Source organism: Haliaeetus albicilla, chromosome 10 (assembly GCF_947461875.1).
Source record: "Haliaeetus albicilla chromosome 10, bHalAlb1.1, whole genome shotgun sequence".
Lineage (NCBI taxonomy): Eukaryota > Metazoa > Chordata > Aves > Accipitriformes > Accipitridae > Haliaeetus > Haliaeetus albicilla.
Genome location: NC_091492.1, coordinates 30,814,022 through 30,833,432, shown reverse-complemented (window position 1 = coordinate 30,833,432; position 19,411 = coordinate 30,814,022). Strand labels below are relative to the sequence as shown.

Genomic DNA, 19,411 nt, shown 5'->3' with positions numbered 1-19,411 from the left:
AGGCACAGATCACACCATGGGGCACAAAAGAAACCCTGAGCAACAAGAGAAGAAATCTTACAATGAATGGAAATATTTCATACAAGTACCTCCCCTCCCATGGGATCAGTGTTCACTCCTCTCCCCTAGAAGAGCCTGGTCTACTGCATTTTGAAAAATGCATTATTTGGGCACTAGGAACAGAGCAAAGACCTCACTGCTTCCTCCTTATCCCTCCACACAAGACTTCTGGAGATACAGCAGCTAATGACTCCTGACACAGCTCTTCTGCTCTTCCAAACGTGGCACTCGCATTCACAGGACAAATCCCCACACAGGGGAAGAAGCATACATCTTAATCAAGACTTAGATGCAAGTCTGAGGGCAGACTTTTGCACTTCCTTTGAACAGCCTGTTTAATTTTGGGAAACACTCCTTACAACAAAGTTTCTCTAATGAGCCTCCCTCCTAACTCCTCTTGGTCTCCAATTTCACAACTTCCTTGAAACAAATGGAGCGTTGCTCTATAGAAAAAGCAACACTAGCTCCCTATTCAGCAGAAATGATGGAAAGTTTTCTGAACTGCAGTGTGTGGCTGCTTTGTCCTTCTTTTGTATCTGCACGGCTAATTTTCTTTCACAGGATGGAGAACTGTACGTTGATTAAGACAAAATTTCCCCTACTTGCCCACAGACCACACTACAAGCCTCTCGACTTGCTTTGTAGTTTGATGTGAATTCAACCATGATACAATTTTCAGAGCAGATCAATTTGAGAGGGGGAGCAAACACGCAGGAGGAATGAACCAAAAAAAAAATCACTAGGAAGCAGTTACTCAGAGACAGTTACCTGGTTTGCTTTCAGCTTTTTTGAGTAGCCAACAAAAAGCTGAACACGTTTGCACAGCCAGCTCAGGAACCATTGTGCTAACACACCACAAGAAATGTATGCTAATATAAAAGAAATGGTTTACATGGTCTCTGCCCTCCCTCCCGCCTTTACCCACCTGATCTGCAGTCACCACCACCAACATTTTCTCTTCTGTGGAGACACCACTTATGATTCTTGATTCAGTACTGAATGAAATTTATACATATGTATATGTAAACTTCTATAAATGTGTGTACAGTTTTTAGTAGATATTAAAAAGCATATTTTATAAACCCATATTTTATAAACCCAGAATAATCATTACCTACAATGCCTGCATCTCTTTCCATTCCCCTTTCATTATCACCTACTTCCAGAAGTATAGATTAGGGGGATTCTTGTCTTCCTGTGAAGTACCTGACGTATATATTCTAATTTTAGCTGGAGTTCCTGGGGACTACAGCAGTATATGTATTTAACAAAACAAAAATGGCTAGATGAAAGATAGAGAGCCTCACACAGCTGATGGCTGCTACGTACACTTGACGGACAGTAATCCTTTCTGTCCTAACTGAATTTAAATTATTTAAATCAGCCTGCTTACATTAACTAGTAAGGGAATTTGTTCCACCCCATCGCCGTCTCCTGCACAGAAGAAAGAGGCCATGGCTCACCACATTCAGTACATCATTTACAGTTTACAGGAAAACTAGCAACTGAGACTCCCCAAATTCTGTCTTCAGCACCGCACTGAACAGGGACCTGAGCAGATCATTTCACCTTTCAGCCCAGTTTCCACCTGGGAAAAGAAGGCCACACTATTTACTGTGCACCATTACACTGTGGAATAGCAGTTACTCCTACAGTGGGCAAAATGTTGCGATGCCAAACTTCAGAAAACTTGCTTAGGTCTCTCCCCTGTGAAAAAAAAACTTCACAGCCAGTGAAATACTCCTCTGCAGGTCTAATTTCTTCCACTGATGTTAAAGAAAGCTCAGTTGCTCACTTCAGTGCGGTATAATGAAGTCCTTAACATCTTATCCACTTAGTCAATAAACCATGAGCAGATGCATGATGGCACACAGCATCTCCTCCAGAACTGATACTTGTCAGCAGCACAAGGGAAGGCTGACCTGCACTTGCAGGGCCAAACCCCCCTATTTATAGAGCTTTTCCCTTGCAAACGTCTGGGATTTAACGATGTAATTTATTCTTTTATCTTTGTCCACTGACACCATGATTATAAACTCATAGTTGAGGCAGAGACCTTCACACATATTTCTTTAAACACTCAATTTGCAACAGAAATTTTTGGCTCAGCTCCTGTTCTTTTGGTGTTTCTAACGAGAAGGCAAAACCCAGCAATAATCAGGTATCTCTTCAGCTACTCCCACCAAAGAAAGCAACAGAATATATATAGAGCCTTGGTTTTCCTTTTACCCTTTGTCCTGGAGATCAAAGCCTCCTGCCAGGTCCTCAAAGATTTGACAGAATCACAGAAATCAAATATTGAAATGATCTGTTAGGTCCCATCTTGTGCATCATCTCTTTGGGCCAGATGAGGATTGCTCTCTGCAACAGTCTTCAAAGCTTTGTCATGTTTGCTTTTTACTGCCATACCTTAATGCACAAATTTTATCACAATTAAAAACTTTCAACTGCTGCTTTCAACTTTACTTGGGTTCTTTATACAAGACAAAAACACCAAAGCCTTTCAACACAGTTTGTGAACACAGCAACTAAATTAAGGGAACCAAACATTTTCTATCTATCTAAGCATTATGGCCCAGTCCAGTCTACAGCATCAGATTTCAATAGCAAAATACATGGCTGATGATGCATTGTTCTCTGCTCCTACACTTATTTTTTTAATTCTATAAATAAACCCTTAGTGAGTTAGTTAAATAAAATCAATCAGTGAGTTGATGTCAGTTGTTAGACCACCCCATGAATAGTATAAATCCTGTACTTGCACTGTTCCCACTGATACAATGCCCAGCCGGGTATGGTGAATTCCATACAACAATGCTGCTGATCCTGCAGAAGTGACCGCATGGTCACAACTTTAACCTCTTCAGCCCAGGGATCACAATAACTGAAAGTCTCTTTTCTTTCTGACAATCCTCGGCATGTTTTGAAATTGCCCCTTTTACCACTAGCTGGGATTGCAAGCTCAACTTTGGGGGTGTATAATACATACCCTGGCACAGAAAGCTACACCAGCCCATAGAGAGAGGAGGCGATGCACATTACAGACCTAGCAGCACCACTTAGGTTTATTTAGTGGTTTATTTAGTTTATTTAGGTATGAGTGTAAAAGCTGGGATTCGATGGCAATAGACCACCAGCCTGTGGCAAGCAAACTGAAGACAGGTCAGCTAAAAATTAAAAATAAAAGCAAATATATCCAGACTAGCCATTACTATTTAGATATAGACACCACACTTGTGCAGGGACTCCACACCTACCCAGGGAGCTCCGGGGCAGACTGTGACAACCCAGGAAGACAAAGGCAGTGCAGACATCAATTACAAGTCAAAGGGCGAGACACTGCAGATGCCACAGAAAAGCAGATACTCTTTTAAATTCAATCAGTGCTGACCCAAGCAAACCACCAAAAAAAAAAAACTAATCAAAGAAAGGAGCTCAGACTGATAGACTGATGCACACATTCATGTATGCTTCCACTTTTTCTCTCCTTTACATGGTTCATAGCTTCCAAAACTACTCAGCGCTCCCTTCTTCAGGTTCTATGATGTCTGTGAAGAATAATATAATGACAAAAATCAAACAAACGAAAAAGTGGAATGCTTTGGCTTTCTGACATCAAAGACTAAAGCAAATGATTGCATTCAGTCCTTGAATTTAGGAATAGCAAAGACTAGAGATGGTCAACAGCAACGACAGAAGCTCTGGCTTTCAAACAGCTTGCTGAGCAAGGCAGTTAGTTACCTTTCTCCTTGCTCAGTCCTAGGTTATCCCTCGCAAGTGTAATTCATTTGTTCTTTAGTGTAATTAGCATAAAGCATTCACACAGATAGGTGTGTATGGTGATTCAAGCAAGCACATCAGGGAAAACTTGCTTTTTCCTTTTTGCCGATCTATGACAGACACCTCTCTGTGCTGTGGCCCAGAACCGCTGTTGGTAGAAGAAGCCAACAAAAGAGGCCTGGAAAATATAAATTATTCTGTAGAGCTGCCTCTTCTGGGCATGAGCAATAAGTCACTCAGAATCACACGGTCTGAGGAAAAATTAGTAATAGCTATTGTGCTGTCCCAACACTTGGCACTTCACATACCCGTTACTCCCCATTATCAGTTCTTCAGCTAACTCCTCCCCCCCCCCCCCCTTTTTTTTTTCTAAAGACACTTCTGGAGTGTTTCTAGGGAGCTTTGTGACTTACATTTACATGACTAGCAGCCAAGGCAAAAAAATATCAGTGTCTGAGAGTCTCACCAGTAGCCCTGGTTGGGAGTATCCTTGAGATACACTGTTTACAGGCTGGAAGACTAACTCTAGTTACAGAGAAGAATAAATGGACAATGGGTATAAGTTCTCTGAACTTCTGGGAGCCCTTAAAACAAGGGAGTAGGAGAACATGAAAGAAAGAAAGAAAAAAAGGACATAAACCAAGATACTATGCAGATCTAAAGACAACAATCGCAAATGTGCAAAAAGTTTTGGAATAAAACAAAGCCCCAATACTTAACTAGCTACTGCTGTGCACTTGTTTTTCAAGTAGTCCATATGCATATGCTAACACGACCAATACACCAGCATGGCATGTCAATAGGAAAAGTAAGGAGCCTGCAGAAATAACACTTACCAAGCTTTTAGTGCAGATGTGGCAGATGTTTAAGGAGACATTAAGAGGGCCAATGACCCTCTTTATCAAATTTTAAATCAACTTATGAAGAGATGACAGTGACATTCTGTCCTTCAGAATTAGCAATCAAATCTACCTTCAACAATGAAATTACAAAGCTTAATAGTTATTAGATTACAACAGAGTTTTTCTTCTTTCAAGAGTTGTCTCAAGTTCCTAAGCAGGCCAGTAATTCCTCTCCATTTTTCCATTTGTATTCTTGGCTCACAGCCATTTCAGACATCAGGCAAATTCCAACTGCTGAAATTAATCCACTGTCTCAGGTTTAAAGAGTATCCAGGAAAACTTTCATATGGAGGTAGGAGTCTAGTTGTAACCATTACTCCAACCGTGCAGTTTGAAGTGTTTGTTCTTTAAAGTAAAGCTACTGTACATGAAGAGTATTTCATCCATGCACATTATACATAGGTGTACATTCATGCACACTAACGTGCAAGTCATAAACGGTAGGTCATAGACATTACCAAACTAAATTACAGCTGGTATCTGCATTTTTTGAACAATGAAAACAAAAAAGTTCAACAAGCAATGGCAGTGTTTCTTCGGAAGTCTGATGAAACACTAAAGAAATATACACTTAAGCCTAAGTAACCACAAACGATGATCAAAAAACCCACCTTTTTTTCATCCTTATTTTTGCCACAGACTGGAGTTTTCAAAGGGAGATGAAAAAAGCTAGGCTAACAATTGTTGTTATTTCCTTGTGACTTATAGGTACTCAAATATGGAGATGATACAACAATCACATTAGAAATAGAAAGTAAGATTTCAGAATAATTTGAGACCAAAGACTCAGTTACTTCCTATGGAATTTATGTGCTTTGGAAAAACCCAGCACCATCTCTTTAAAATGTTCTATGACAAATGTGTTTCCCCTGATGCGAAGAAGAGAACAAATGATAGGTTTAAATAGCACCAGCATACTATAATGATGAGCCCTTATAAAAACAACAAGTTTACACAGAACACAACATTTTTCAAGCTATGTTCTCTCTCTGTCGACTCCCACGCACATTCAGATGCAGAGAGTTATGATCATTCCATTTCACATTCACAAAACATCATTCCCCTCCCTCCCAGGTTCAGCAGTAAGTTTTGAAAACACTGTGCTTCAGAAACGCAGACACCTGGAGGTTCAGTCAAGATCTGAGGAGTCTGCTAAGAAAAAATGCAGGGACAATCACAGGAGATATTAATAAAACAAGACTCTTCATCTGCTTTATTTGAACATTAGATTGTGAGTGTAACATATATATTAACCTACAACTAGAAAAAAATACCAGCAATGATATGCCATTGGAAATTGCTCATGAGTGTTTCCTGAAGTCATTAGTAGATAATTTAGAAATTTGGCATGGAGACAGGAATTGCCCCCATGTGCTGTCAGTGTCAATGTGGCTCTTACATACAGCACAAATTCCACAGCAACAGCAATGATTTGCCATGAGAACCATGAGTTTTCAGGTATAACTTAGAGTCCATTTCCCAAATATTTTAGACCTTTTGAATCAAAGTTTCCACCTGTGATGCCAGAAGTCAACTACTATATTAAAAACAGAGCAGGTGACAATGCTCTTGACCACATTTCAGGCTCAATGCAATGACTCCAAAGGGAGTTTGTCCAAACACAATAAAAAAAGACCCATGACGTGCAGTATCTGGCCAAGAGCATATACATAGATTGCTGAACCAGCTGTGAGAAACGGCACACTTTTACATTAAAGTTAATCTCACAGTTAATTGCAAGTGTTATTTCTGCTCCATTGTTTTATAAATCTAATTTTATTTATAAATATCCTCCCGGTTTGCTAGCCATGTACACAGGAATTTCCACCCCCCTAATACTTCAAGGGACATCAATCTTGAGGAAATGCAACTCCCACACTTTGACTGTTATACGGGAAAAACAATGTTGTTATGCAACACTACACTGTTCCAAAACATCTCAAAGTCACACCCTCAGCTTCAGCAGTTTCAGAGATAGAAGTGGCAGTTTATCAGCTATGGAACAAATTCACAGAAAATTGCCAACAGGGTCCAGATAATTACAAGGTTTATGCACGAGGCTCCTCTGCAGCAAGAAGAGGTATTCCGTACCTACAAATGTGCACTTGCAGGTATTTAGGAAATTCTTAAAATTTAGGACTTCCAAATACCCTCACATTATTTCCTAATTTAACTGCAGATTGACCAACAGAAATCCTACAAATAGCACTTCCCACACCACTTCCCTAACATTTTCTGCCAAAGAGTTTTGGGCTTTTTTTTCTTCCAGACTTACAAATGATCATAAATTAAGCAACATTGCCAAGTTTTGTTTGTGAAGGAAGGTTATCAGAGATAACCCTTCTCTCACAGATAACCCCAAGTGAGCAGAAATGAGGCACAAGTTCCTCTCCCTCGTTTTTCTTAACTACATCTTTTCCAGACTTGATATTCCCATTGATTATTAAACTCAAGAGTAATCTTCAAAAATTTGTCTTTCAGAATGCAGCAATTGGGCTAATTTAAAAGATAACTCCTGCCATAACACAGGTAGATAAAACCAGTAAATTCTAAATAGCAAGAATGCAGTTAAAAGTCTCCATGGAGGACTGCAACTAACATCCAAAACTCGGCTAGCTCCACAGTGATGACTTCACAGAGCGCAGTATCACTATTCAGTAACAATTTCAGATAAACAATAAATAACACATCCATCTTCAGTAAAAGCAGATTTCAAAGAAACATACAGTATAATCTCCTACTCAAAATGTAGCTTTTCTTAGAGTTAAAAAAAATCCTTTTGCAAAAATTGCTAGGAAACATTTGATGATTACAGTCAGCAATTCTCTGGTTTGTCTCTTACCAAAAAGACAGACAGTTTGCAAAGGTTTGTGCTCAGTCTCTCTTAGCAATCTTTCCTCAAAGCACTGACCTGGCCTGACACTGGTAAAGACTGTGGGGAGAGCACAGGCAAAAGGTGATACGGCTCCAATCATACCTTTTACAAACAGATGCTCTACAACAGATTAAAAAAAAAAAAAGGGAACTTGATCAATAGAGCTGCCGCTTTCCAGGATCACAAAAGTGTTTGTAGGACACCTGTTAAGAGCAAAAGCATTCACTCTCTTTCAAATGGCCAATTATCCAGCATAAGATCAGAGTCCGGTCAGCACAACTACTAATTAGGGTTCTCCCAGCCTTTTTAATTTACAAATTGCTTCTCCATGCCTTCTCCCAGATTCTAAGAGTTATCACAAATGTCTACAAACACAACTGGACAAGTATTTCAAAGCAATTCTGTTCTGTATAGACTTAATCCAGTGCATTCAAAATAACTTACCCACTAATAGCTTCACATCTCTGACGGTGAAATCCGGGTCAGGCATTCTATAATTAGCAAAGAAAGCAATGTTAAATACCATCAAGATAAGTATGGGTACACTTTTGTTACCATAATAAAAGAGAAATAAATGTATAGTGCTCTTTGTCCATAATGCAGTAGGTGGAATCAAGCAAGGCCTCTCTGAAGTGTGGACAGTGCAAGTTTTAATGACATACGTAACATCTTTGCATTGGCAAGTGTACAAAAGTTTCTCTACTCATAATGAAAGAGGAGAAGAGGTGTCTTTTCACGCACTCTCTAGCAGTGCTGGAGTGGGAGGGAAGGGAAGGGATTGGGGGTGATTTCAATAAAACCCTAAACCTTTACAGCTTGATCCTGCTAAGCAACTCGCATGGTTTGCAACTGGTGGTGCCTCATGTATATTCCCCAAGGTGAGCATTATCACATTTGCCAGTGGATACAAACTGAGGCATAGAGCAGTAAACCAATTTGTTCAAAGGCACATCATCACAGGTTGGATTCACTACTTAGAAATAAAATATAAAAAATAATGAATTAAAGCCCCTTTGTTTTAATGACTATTCCAAACTTCCTTGCCTGGCAGAAGACAACCTGGCTATATTTGGTGGGTAGGGAAATTGTTGTTCAATTCAAACTGGGCTAATTTAGAGCTAAATTAAATGGTAGCATAATTGGTTCACCAATGTCGATGCATTTATACGCTCACTTCTAACACAGGCAATGTTTTGGGGGTTTAATGTAATTAGACAATAGCCTAGTACATCAAGTGAGTGAGTTTTACATGTCAGGTAGAGAGTAAAATTCTGCAACATATAGACTGGACAGAAAAAGAAAACAAAAACAGTAGTGGGGTTTCAAAGCTGATTGACTTCATCTTAATGACCGTATTTCACCCTTCACATTGCACAAAAACTGACTAAGGAATTGTAATGAAAAACAGCCCTGTGGAACCTGCCAGCTAGGTGCTCTGTCCCTCTTGTACTGCCCTGGGTTGAAGATAAACAACTTGCTTCTGGTCATAAAGGACTTTTGACATGATTCAGTTAGAAATCAGAACGAACCAGCCCATAGGCAAACTTTTAGAGCAATAGTTTTCATTATTAAGAAAACATTGAAAGGTAAAGTTAAAAAATGCATTTACTGTCATGCATATATCTGGATAACTATTTGCCAAATTCTGTTTGCCCACTTTCTTTTACCCTTACCACCTTCCTCTGGTGGGATGCAGAGGCTGGACAATATCTTTTGTTAGTTCTCCGCCAACCCTCACATCTTTGCATTTAGCTGCAGGGGCCCCACAGCTTTGGAATTTACTCCCTCGCTGGAATGAAACAGCCTGAATCTACTGACCTTCAGGGTTCATTCAAAGCTCATCTTTTTTTCCAAGCACTACAAAGTCAGAAGTAGGGGAAGAAGGAAGTATTTGTGGGAGACAAGAACATGCAAGGCTTATCTTCAAATGAAACAGCTTGCCTGTATTTTGTCAGACACAGAACAATTAGATGGCAATCTTTTTCACATTTGTATCAACCAAAATAAAAATCAACCACCAAGATAGGTAACAACCCTAATCCAGATGCATACAAGCAAACCCAGCCTTTCCAAGAGGTCCCACAGCAGCTGATAATAAACATTACTCACACTGGAAGAATACAATCGTCGCTAATAATAAAATTGCATGTTTAGCTCTTTGGAGAGCACACCTGGCATATCCTTGGGGTGTTTTCTCTGCAATCTCAGGATGTATGATACATTCGAGGAAGAGTACAGCAAGGGAAGAATTTCAGGCTTGAACACAGCAGGTTTCAAGTACAAGAACCCATTTTGTGGTTGGGTTGCCTTGCGAGGTCCAGCTTTAATTCAAACCCATTCTGCTGTCTGCTGAGACCATTAATGACTGTACTTCTTCGTCTCCAGCCCCACCCAGCATAACTGCCACACTCACTGTTATACAATTAGGGCTGGTTTGCTACAGCACAATGATAGCCAAAAAAAAAATTATTTGCTTGAATGTCACTGGACCTATACTAATCACTAAGTGTTGGTTCATTTGTTTTTCTGCATATAAATCCAAAACACCAACAATGCAAGAACTGAGCAGAGGGTTTTTTTTTTTCCCTCGCTGTTATGCAATTTTCAGGCAAATGCATCTTGCATAAAAACACTATGAATGCTTCCAAAGATTTCATATATCATAAAAAATAGATAAAGAATAGTATAGCGGGCTGGCTTGACTTAACACCAAAATATGGCTACATCTCTACATTTGAGATTTTCTGCAATTCTGTTACATACAAATCATGTTGCCTCAAACAGAAAAGAAATGCAAACACCTTAGTGTTGCACTGGATGCAAACTTGGATTTTAGTAAATGTTTAAAGACTTGCTAGAGAAGTCTCCTATTCAAATCCTCATGAGGATGAGCTCTGGCTAGCATACATATCTGATTAACCACAATACAATGCAAGATGACTGTTGTTCAGATAAAAGAGACATCTCTCCAAACAGCATTCTCTCTCCAAGTTACAATCCTGGAAACAGACGAACAACCCTCTGAGAAAAACAGCTCCTCTTCAGCTAAGAGATCACAGGTGGACTTTCCTGCTTCTAGCCATACAAGTAACAGCTCCGAAATATACAAGAAAGCAATTTTCAAAGTTTCATTATAATAATTTTTTCTTCATTCATCTCATTCCTTGCCATTTTAGAGTACCTCCAAGCACAGTAACCAAACTGTTCAGCTACGCTTTGTACATCTGCCAGGCATAGACATGGAAGCTGACTGCTTAACAGCAAACAGAAGTGGAAGCACATATCATCAGTTATTCAAAACATCAGAAGTCTAAAAATCATCTTCTATCATATACTTTATAGACTACTGTATCTCAAAAGTCACCCTACAGACATGCAGATCACCTAATTTACTGTATAATGACACACACAGCCTCCTCTGGACAAGAGACAGTAGTGCTAGAAAAGATCCAGTAAAGCATAATTTCCTCCAGAGCCTGAAGTGGAATGTAAGGTTCCTGAGTTTCATCAGCAAATTACTCAGATCCAAAGGCAAACTGTCCAGTCTCCCTCTACTGATGGAAGAAGGCAGGCTATGACACTCATTAATTCAAGCAGTAAATGTCAGGATAAGACTAAAGGTTCTCAACGTTTTGGATCAGTTAGGCAGGTGTCAATACTATTTTGATCTTGCTGGAATACAACGCACACAGCATTTATGTATCTACACATCCACAAAACTCATATATTGCATGCCAGCTACTTTTGATAGATACACATAAGAAGTGGAAATGTAAATAAAAATAAAACGTGTTATCCTGCAGAGTGCCAAATAGAAAAGTTTGCTCATGCATTTCACTTCTGTCATTTAAAATACACATAAACCATTTTTCCAGCCTTCTCTAACTCTAGTGACATTTATGCCCAAGTGCGTACAATTCTTTTACAACATCAAACTACTAAGTCATGCTCTTTTAAAGAAAAAATATTAGAATGTTGAATGTGCTGTAAGAGATTACTGATCTACAAATTCTAGTATTTTAATCCCCCAGAGCAGACAGTATTCAATGATTCAGCAGAGAATGGGAATATAAAAACAATTCACCCAACTAACTGTGAAATGGAGAATTCGACTGATTCCATGCAGGAACCATCCAAAGCTCACGTATCAGATAAAATTTGCTCTTACTTTTGTCAGCATACTAACTCACTAAAAATATCTTCAAAAGAAAAAAAAAAAGCTTCAGTATTTTTACTCTCTTCTCTGACCGTGAATTCCAGCTAGAAGAAGTTGCACACAATGTGTAGATGGTTCACAAAAGGGAAAAAGGGAAACAGCCCTAGAAAGGAGGAAAGATGTCAGAATAGTATTAGAATGATACCATCAGTTGGTAGGAAACTGAGAAGCTGGCTAGTCAAGCCTGGCTGCTGAGACTGTTTTAAGCTCATCACAGCAAACTGAAACACGTATTTCTCCTTCACTATCCAAAGCATTAGTGTGTGACAGAAAGCTGGGTAAGTGACTCCAAAACTCTTGCTGTAGATTAGCATTTACTCCTTTTCTACTTCTTCGCAATCCAGTTCAGAATTCAAAAGACACATTATCCTAACTGCCAGAGCTGCAGAACTCTAACTGAAAATAAAGGCAAGCAGCATTCAGTCCTCCTATTTCTTCACTTCCAATGCATGTTCCAAAACTGCTATTCATTCGACTGCTTTGATAATGCTTACAAAGAGAGGTACCTGATCTTCAGTGATCGTCTTTGAGGCATGGTCATCTATATACATGGATGCAAGCTGTGTATGTGCACGTACACATAAGCATTTGAGACCAGGTCTTTTTTTTGCCTCAGCGAAACACAGAAGTACATCTACAACCTGGTCTGTCTGTGCACGTGGCATATAACCACAAAAGGGGCAGGTACAGAGCCAAAGCCCTCCCTTCTTCAAGGTCTTAAACATTACTGGTGGCTTCCAGGAAGGAAGAGGAATAGGAAGGCTGACTGTGAATGCATCTAAAACCAACACATCTTGAAGAAAAACAAGCCAACACATGACACAAAAAAGCAGATTACTCATTATATGATCTCATTAGCTTGAGGACTCTCTGAACCCCTGGATCAAGAAAGACCAAAGACCATGCTCCAAAGGCCGTATCACACCAGGAGGCTTCAATGAAAGCGCACAGCTAACTGAAATTGGAGGGGAGTGCCAGGTGGCAGTTCTCCAGATTTCAGGCACAGGAACAACGGGGAAGCCAATGATGATGTGTGAGCTGAGATTCCAGTGTTAAAATGTCAAAGGTGAAATTACCTCATCACAGAATCCTAAATAATGAGCTATCAAGATGAAACAGGTATTACATCTTGTTGTTATGGACACCAAGAAACAAGGTATCTTTGTGAAGGATCTTGTGCAACCTTTACAGCACATCGGGCAGCCTGAGTTCTGAAGGCACCACTGTCTGGTACAGGCAGCCATAGGAGACACTGGTCCCAGGCTGGGGTGCTCACTATCCATCTCTGATAATGCCCTGCCATTTGCAGCTGAGGATCTGAAGCCCAGTAATGTTTGTGTCCGTGGGACGCGCTCTCACTTCCGCACTTCTCTGCTGATGGAGCACTAGCTGAACAGGTACTGTTGGCACAGTAGGAGCTGAAACATCTCCACAGTTTTCTTCTTGTACTGTACGGAATTTGTGAACTTCCTCACACACAGGAGGAAGATCTGGCTGCTAGGAAGGTACAGCAGTATCTCTGGCTCCTAAACACTCCCCAGTTTCACAGAAGAGCTTCATCCAGAAAAAATTCTTTAAGCTTTTATCATTTGCCCTTTAGAAGCGGCAGTTTAAAACCAATGCATATAGAGAGAGCAGTTGTCTCAGATGATTTTCCACCACCTTCCACAGTAGATATGTCTTTCATTGGACCCCTCCAAGAGAAGCATCTCTTGAAGAAATAAACTGAACAAAAAAGTAGCAACAACCTTCAACAAAAAAACCCCCTCCCTGCCACATTGACCAGAGAAGCCAAAAGGAGGGTCAGAAAAACAGAGGCCCCAAAGCAGCAGGAAAAATGGTTCTAGGAGGGAAAGCTCCTGTATTTGGAGGCTGAGAGGAAGCGAGGAACTGGGATGCCAAGTTGGGTGAGTAGAGTGGAGAGCACAACCCTTAAGTGAGCAGGAATTTCCTGTAAATAATAAAGCTCCTGCTGAAGAAAAAAATTATTTAGCTTCAGGCGATGGTTACATATATACATACAGTGTAAATATACATTCAGACAAGCACTCAATCAATGGAGATGTCGTTGGCTGTCTAGGAAGTAGGCTAGCCAACAGTGTCACGAGTGAACGTAGAACAAATGGTACTTTACGTTAAGGAAACTCAGCTGAGAAGATAAGAAAATGATGCATCAGGAAAGACGATACTATAGTCATGTAATATATAAGCTAAGATTAAGGAGGTGGCTTCTGCAGGTGAAGCATAATTAAGCTATGAATATGGAAGACTTTTCTCTGCTCCTCAGGTTTTCATATGAAGGTTATATGGAAGGCTGTAGACTTCAGGAATATCAAAACAGATGCTTTTGTGTCCCCTCTTGTCCACAAGGAGAGCGGGATTTAAGGATCAATGCTTTCCACTCAACCACACCTTCTTTCAAATAATAAAACAGAAAAATTAGGTTATTCTTCTACGACACCACGTAGGAGCATAGAACTGTTTAGAAACTGTAAGAAGTGACCAGCCTTTCTCACTTAATAGCTAGGGTTTCTACCTATCTTCTAAAACATTACAGAATACATGCACATTTTCGTCACAAAATTAGGATACAATCTAGGAAAGGCTTTGCACAAACAAACAAAAAGATGGTATCTTGGTGTTTGCATTTCTTTTTTTAACAAGAAACTAGACTATGTATCCAGGACTAAGTAGAGAAATAGCTGGGCTTAATAACCAAAGAAAAAAATATCCTGGTACAACATAATAGTACAACAAAATAAACATTACTGTAATTACTACTGAGTACCTATTAAGTGCATCCTGTTCAGGGTTCAACATATAAAACTATTTTACTGCATCATGAGAAGCATTACAGCAGCTTCTATTCGCTCTTATAGTAAAAGGACATATGCTTGTCAAATACGCCACACACTACTTCTTCTCTTTCTCTCCTTAAGTTATATTGGGGTGGCTTGATTCTTTTTAATTAAACAATTGGGACTCCTCAGTTCCCTAAACTTTGAGGCGTTCCAGCTGAAACTGAGCAAAGTAATTATGCTTTCAGAAAATTAATTTTCTTTCAGATATAATCAGTTACACAGTCCTAATTTCCAAAAGTATCAAGGAACATTTATCTAAACTATGGATTATGTGACTAATCAAGTATATCATTTAATATTTCTCTCTTAGACACTGTCACTTTTACAAAGAAACTTGCAGGATTCTCTTATTAAAATAACAAATCCTTTATGATTGGACATTAACAAAATGCAACCTCAAAAAGACTCTAATAATACCATGTTTTAACTAGACATTATTAACTATTTACAAAGCTATAACATTCTGAAGAAATACAATTATAATGGAAAACGACAGGCATCATTAGACATTCCACCTGTAACGCAGAAAACAATTGAGAAGTCAAAAATTTAAAGAAGGTTGTTCTGTCATTACAGCATGGATTGGATGCAAGGACCTTTGAATTTTCTTCCTAGTTTTCATCACTGACTTATTTTTGATTGTGTAGTACTACGCTGAATGCACTTAGCTTTTATAGACCTCATTATCTACTTGTTTATAAGTGGAAAATAATCATTTCTCTTCTCAAGGGTGCTGACAGTCTTACTAATTGCAATACATTTTGAGATCATCAAAAGAAATACCACATAGAAGTGGACAGTATAATGGTTATTTTATAAAAGCATTTATTAAACATCAAGATTTGGTTGTAACTTACTTAATTCCCAGTCCATCCTTATTTCTGAAGATAAGGGGAACTCTCAGAGCTTCTCTCTGCACATACTCAAAAGTAAAATCTGTTTGAATAACGAATAAAAAAAATCCAAAATCAATTACAACGGCATTAGCACCTCACATTACATTTTCTCAAAATGCTCCCCATTTCCCTTTGCTCACCACAGAACTCCACTGTCATGTAAAGAAAAATATAAAGAGAATGCATATTTATAGGTCCAAACCGGAAACCAAATGACAGACAATGCTCTCCCAGCTGCTCTCTATTTTTCCTGTTCACTGATGCACATAAAATAGAATCCAGTCAGAGTTTGTCAATTAAGGTCTGGGTTGAAATACCCAGGCTGTAATGAAATACCAAATTAACAGTTAAAAGATAATCCTAACTAAATTACTGCAAATCAGCCTAGTACTTTTGGGGCAAATGTGTAGTTTAAACTGGATGTTTAAGTTTACACATTCTAAGCTATACATTTCTACTTAGGAAAAAAACATGTTTTCTTGTCAGCGTTATCCAAGTATAGCAGAAAGCCCTAATTCTGTGAACACGTAATTTTCTTTTTATGTGAGGGTTACTGTTACTTTCAACAGGGTACTTTTTTTTGTTAATTAATCAGAAACATAACTGCAGGAGCTGACAGACAGAAATCTTATGCAGCTCCTGGCACTTAGGGAGATGGTGAAAAAAGAATAGATTTTATGTGGGAGTCACAGTATAACACACAAGCAAACTGAAAATTAAACATAAGTTTGTTATGTTAACACTGACCAGTATCACCTTGTTGCTTCACTCTGAGGATTACAGAGAACTGGCCTTTCCTGGGGATTTCTTTATGCAGTGGTCTGATACAATAGCAGTGATGTGGGGATTAGAGAGGAAGTTACAAGGCAGCGATTTGGGTGAGCTGTGCCTACAAAACCCTACACTCCATTTGGACCCTTCTGCCACAGAGAGAAGAGGAATTCCTGCAGTGGCCACGTACTGTTTCTATGGTTCTGCTATTCCCCCTTTCTTACAGGAAAAAATGACTTTTATATAGCATCCACACGCTACCTTAAAATGGAAAACATTGCTTGACTCTTTAGCACTACAAAATACACTACACGCTGCCAAATATACTATACGCTTTATGTATTATATTCAGGTACACACAAGTAGTTTAACTTCTCCAAGATTCAGCCAGCAATGTACACGCTTCCTAGGAGAGCATGAGAACCTCAGAGCCGAGCTTATATTGGTAATGTTTCTCTGCTGTAAAAATCCATACTGAAAGAAACAGGGGAAACAGAGGCTAAGCTTCCATGCCTGCAGATGCATTTCCCTCTATTTTTACAACTTTTTCTTTGCTGTATTCAGTTAGTAATTATGACAAGTAGGGATATAATATTCCTACTTAGAGTTACCAAATCAGAGCACTGTAATTATCCATTTACAAAAACATTAAAATTACAGAAACTTTATTGCTACTAGTCTCAAAATAAGTGTAATGAATGCTCCAATTAACTAAGGTTACCAAATAAATATTTCTGTACTAGAGAAATCTTCATTCCCATTAAAACTATTGGCTTTAGGTAAGCAACTAAATAAACCACAGATATTTGTTAAGGACACTCATCCACAACAGAAAGTCAACAAACATCAAGAAGAGTATCGGTGGAAGCTGAGGCAGCTATATAGTCTAGCAGACTAGAGAACAAGTAGCTATGACAAACTGCATTCAAGCCAAAAATCATGCCACTGCCTTGCAGCACCTCGAGGAAAACCTCCAACCCACATTCTTGGCCAAAAAAAAAAAAAAAAAAAAAAAAAAATCAAAGAAGAGTTATCGTTAAAAGTAAAACGAGGACATGGGAAATAAAAATAAATAAATATATCGCTCAACCAATTCCATGTGTTCATATAAACTGACTTTTTTATTCTTACTAACCACTGTCATTGTTTTGCCTAGATTAAACTCCTGGATTTATAGAAAAAATAAACCAATAGTAAAAATAAAACCAGAGCAAATAGGAAGGCAGACTCTTTCTTCGTAATACCCCAACAAAGCATTTAAATCCCTTGTGGGGTCGAACAAAGCAGACACAGACCACAACAAAATAACAAAAGACACTCATTTATTTTCAAGTTCCCTAGAAAGGAGAAAGCTACCCAAAGATTGTAGAGCTGCTGAGCTAGGGGAGCTGTGGATTGTACTATAGTTAGCATGTAGCAATAGCAACCACTGGAGTATTTGGAAGTTGAGGGTAGAATGCAATCATTTTCTGGAAAATTAATTAACATTTTCCAGCTAAAAAAATAGGTGTTTGTGTTTTGTTTGGAGGAAGAGGGGTCAGGGTTGAGCTTATCTCCTAAACAAATACCTTCCTAAATAAGATAGGTATTTAATTTCTCCACCACATTAACTTTTCTAAAAGGAGCTTAAAATGCTCATGCAAAACTAAGCCTAGGGGAGAAAAGGAAATTTTCTAAACTAGATTAGTGGCTCCACAGTTATAGCCATTTCAGGAGGATTACACCCAAAACTACTCTTTCCTGAGAAAGCCGGCTTAGGCAGGGAGTCCTCAATAAGGCCGAGTTTTGGTGATAGCCATCTGGGATTCAGGATCCGTTTCAACAATGCCGCAGTAAATAAAGGTGACTTGCACCCCCCACCCCCCGGCCCGTTTGATTCCCGGGCAAACTGCTCTCCTTCTCCTTCCTGCCAGGCAACCATGCTGCAGAGCTGGGCTGTCTGGCTTCGCCTACCGCTCCGAAATTTAAGTCACCTAAGCAAACCAAAGAACTTTGGGGAGGGGAGCGTTGTAATTTAATATATGATAGAAAGACAAAGAAGTTATTGACTTTAAAGTCTCCGACCCCGGCGAACAGGATCATCAATTGCATCCTTTTGGAAAAGGGGTCCTGGATTCAATAGGGGGCGGAGGGCGAGCAGGAATCACCTCCGGCTAAGTGGGGGCTGGGGTTTCTGCCTCTCCTTTGCCAGGACCTAATTCCCGAACACCTCGGTGGTGCGCTGGGGTCACGGTAGCGGAGCACGTTGGAGGCGGGGGGAGCGCAGGGCTCTGCCGTTTATCACCACGCCGCCTCCCAAGCACCACGTCGGGGCACAAACAGCCCTCCGGGTGCGGGGGGACAGGACGGGGCAGCACCCCGACGGTGGGGGCAGCACCCCGACGGTGGGGGCTGCAGGGCCCCGGTGCAGCAGCCGTCCCCCCCTCCCCACCTCCCCCGCTGCTCGGCCCGGCGTCGTCACCGGATCCCCGGGCAGGGGGGCGCGGGCGCGAAATACGAACCCAGGCGCGGAGCTACACGTGGGAGCTCCGGAGGCGGAGAGAGCCCGGGCTGGGCAGCCCCCGTCCCCGTCCCCATCCCCGGGCAGTTACCTTTCCCGTCCATGGCATGGACGAAATCCCCGTGATACATTTTACTCTTTAATTTCTCTTCCAGATTGAAACTCCTGATGCTGACAATTTCCTCCACGTCCGAAAGGTCCTCGTTCTCATCGTATCGCCTTCTGCCAATAGATCGCTAGAAAACAAACAGACAAACAAAAAAAACCCCACATTGTCCGGAAAAAAAAAAAAATGAAAATCGGGGTCGGTAGGGAGGAAAGTGCATGGGTCGTGCAGGACAAGCTGATAAACATTTTGGGGGAAATAATGAGGACGGCAAGACACAAACCGAACAAAACCTAAACCCAAACAAGCTACAACACAGCTGCATGCACAACCTTTTCCATCCCGTGACACGGAACTAGACAAGAATAACAGGTGTTTGGCTGCAGGAAAACTAAAACTTGGGCTGCTGTGCAGAAGCTGGCGGTTAAAGGCGAGCAGGAGACA

General features: G+C 40.1%; 1 protein-coding gene across 8 annotated transcripts in view; it reads right to left on the bottom strand.

The window, feature by feature from the left end:
• Window positions 1–19,411, bottom strand: part of KDM2B (lysine demethylase 2B) — a 127,059-nt gene that overhangs the window by 99,207 nt on the left and 8,441 nt on the right. For 6 of the 8 annotated variants that reach the window (XM_069794735.1, XM_069794733.1, XM_069794734.1 and 3 more), the window contains 3 exons: window positions 18,953–19,097; window positions 15,552–15,630; window positions 8,062–8,108 (listed from right to left, as the gene is read on the bottom strand). In XM_069794735.1, the coding sequence (XP_069650836.1) occupies window positions 8,062–8,108; window positions 15,552–15,630; window positions 18,953–19,097 (271 nt within the window). Of the gene's footprint in view, window positions 1–8,061; window positions 8,109–15,551; window positions 15,631–18,952; window positions 19,098–19,299; window positions 19,324–19,411 lie in introns of those variants that run through there. The other 2 variants (XM_069794737.1, XM_069794741.1) reach the window with 2 other exon arrangements.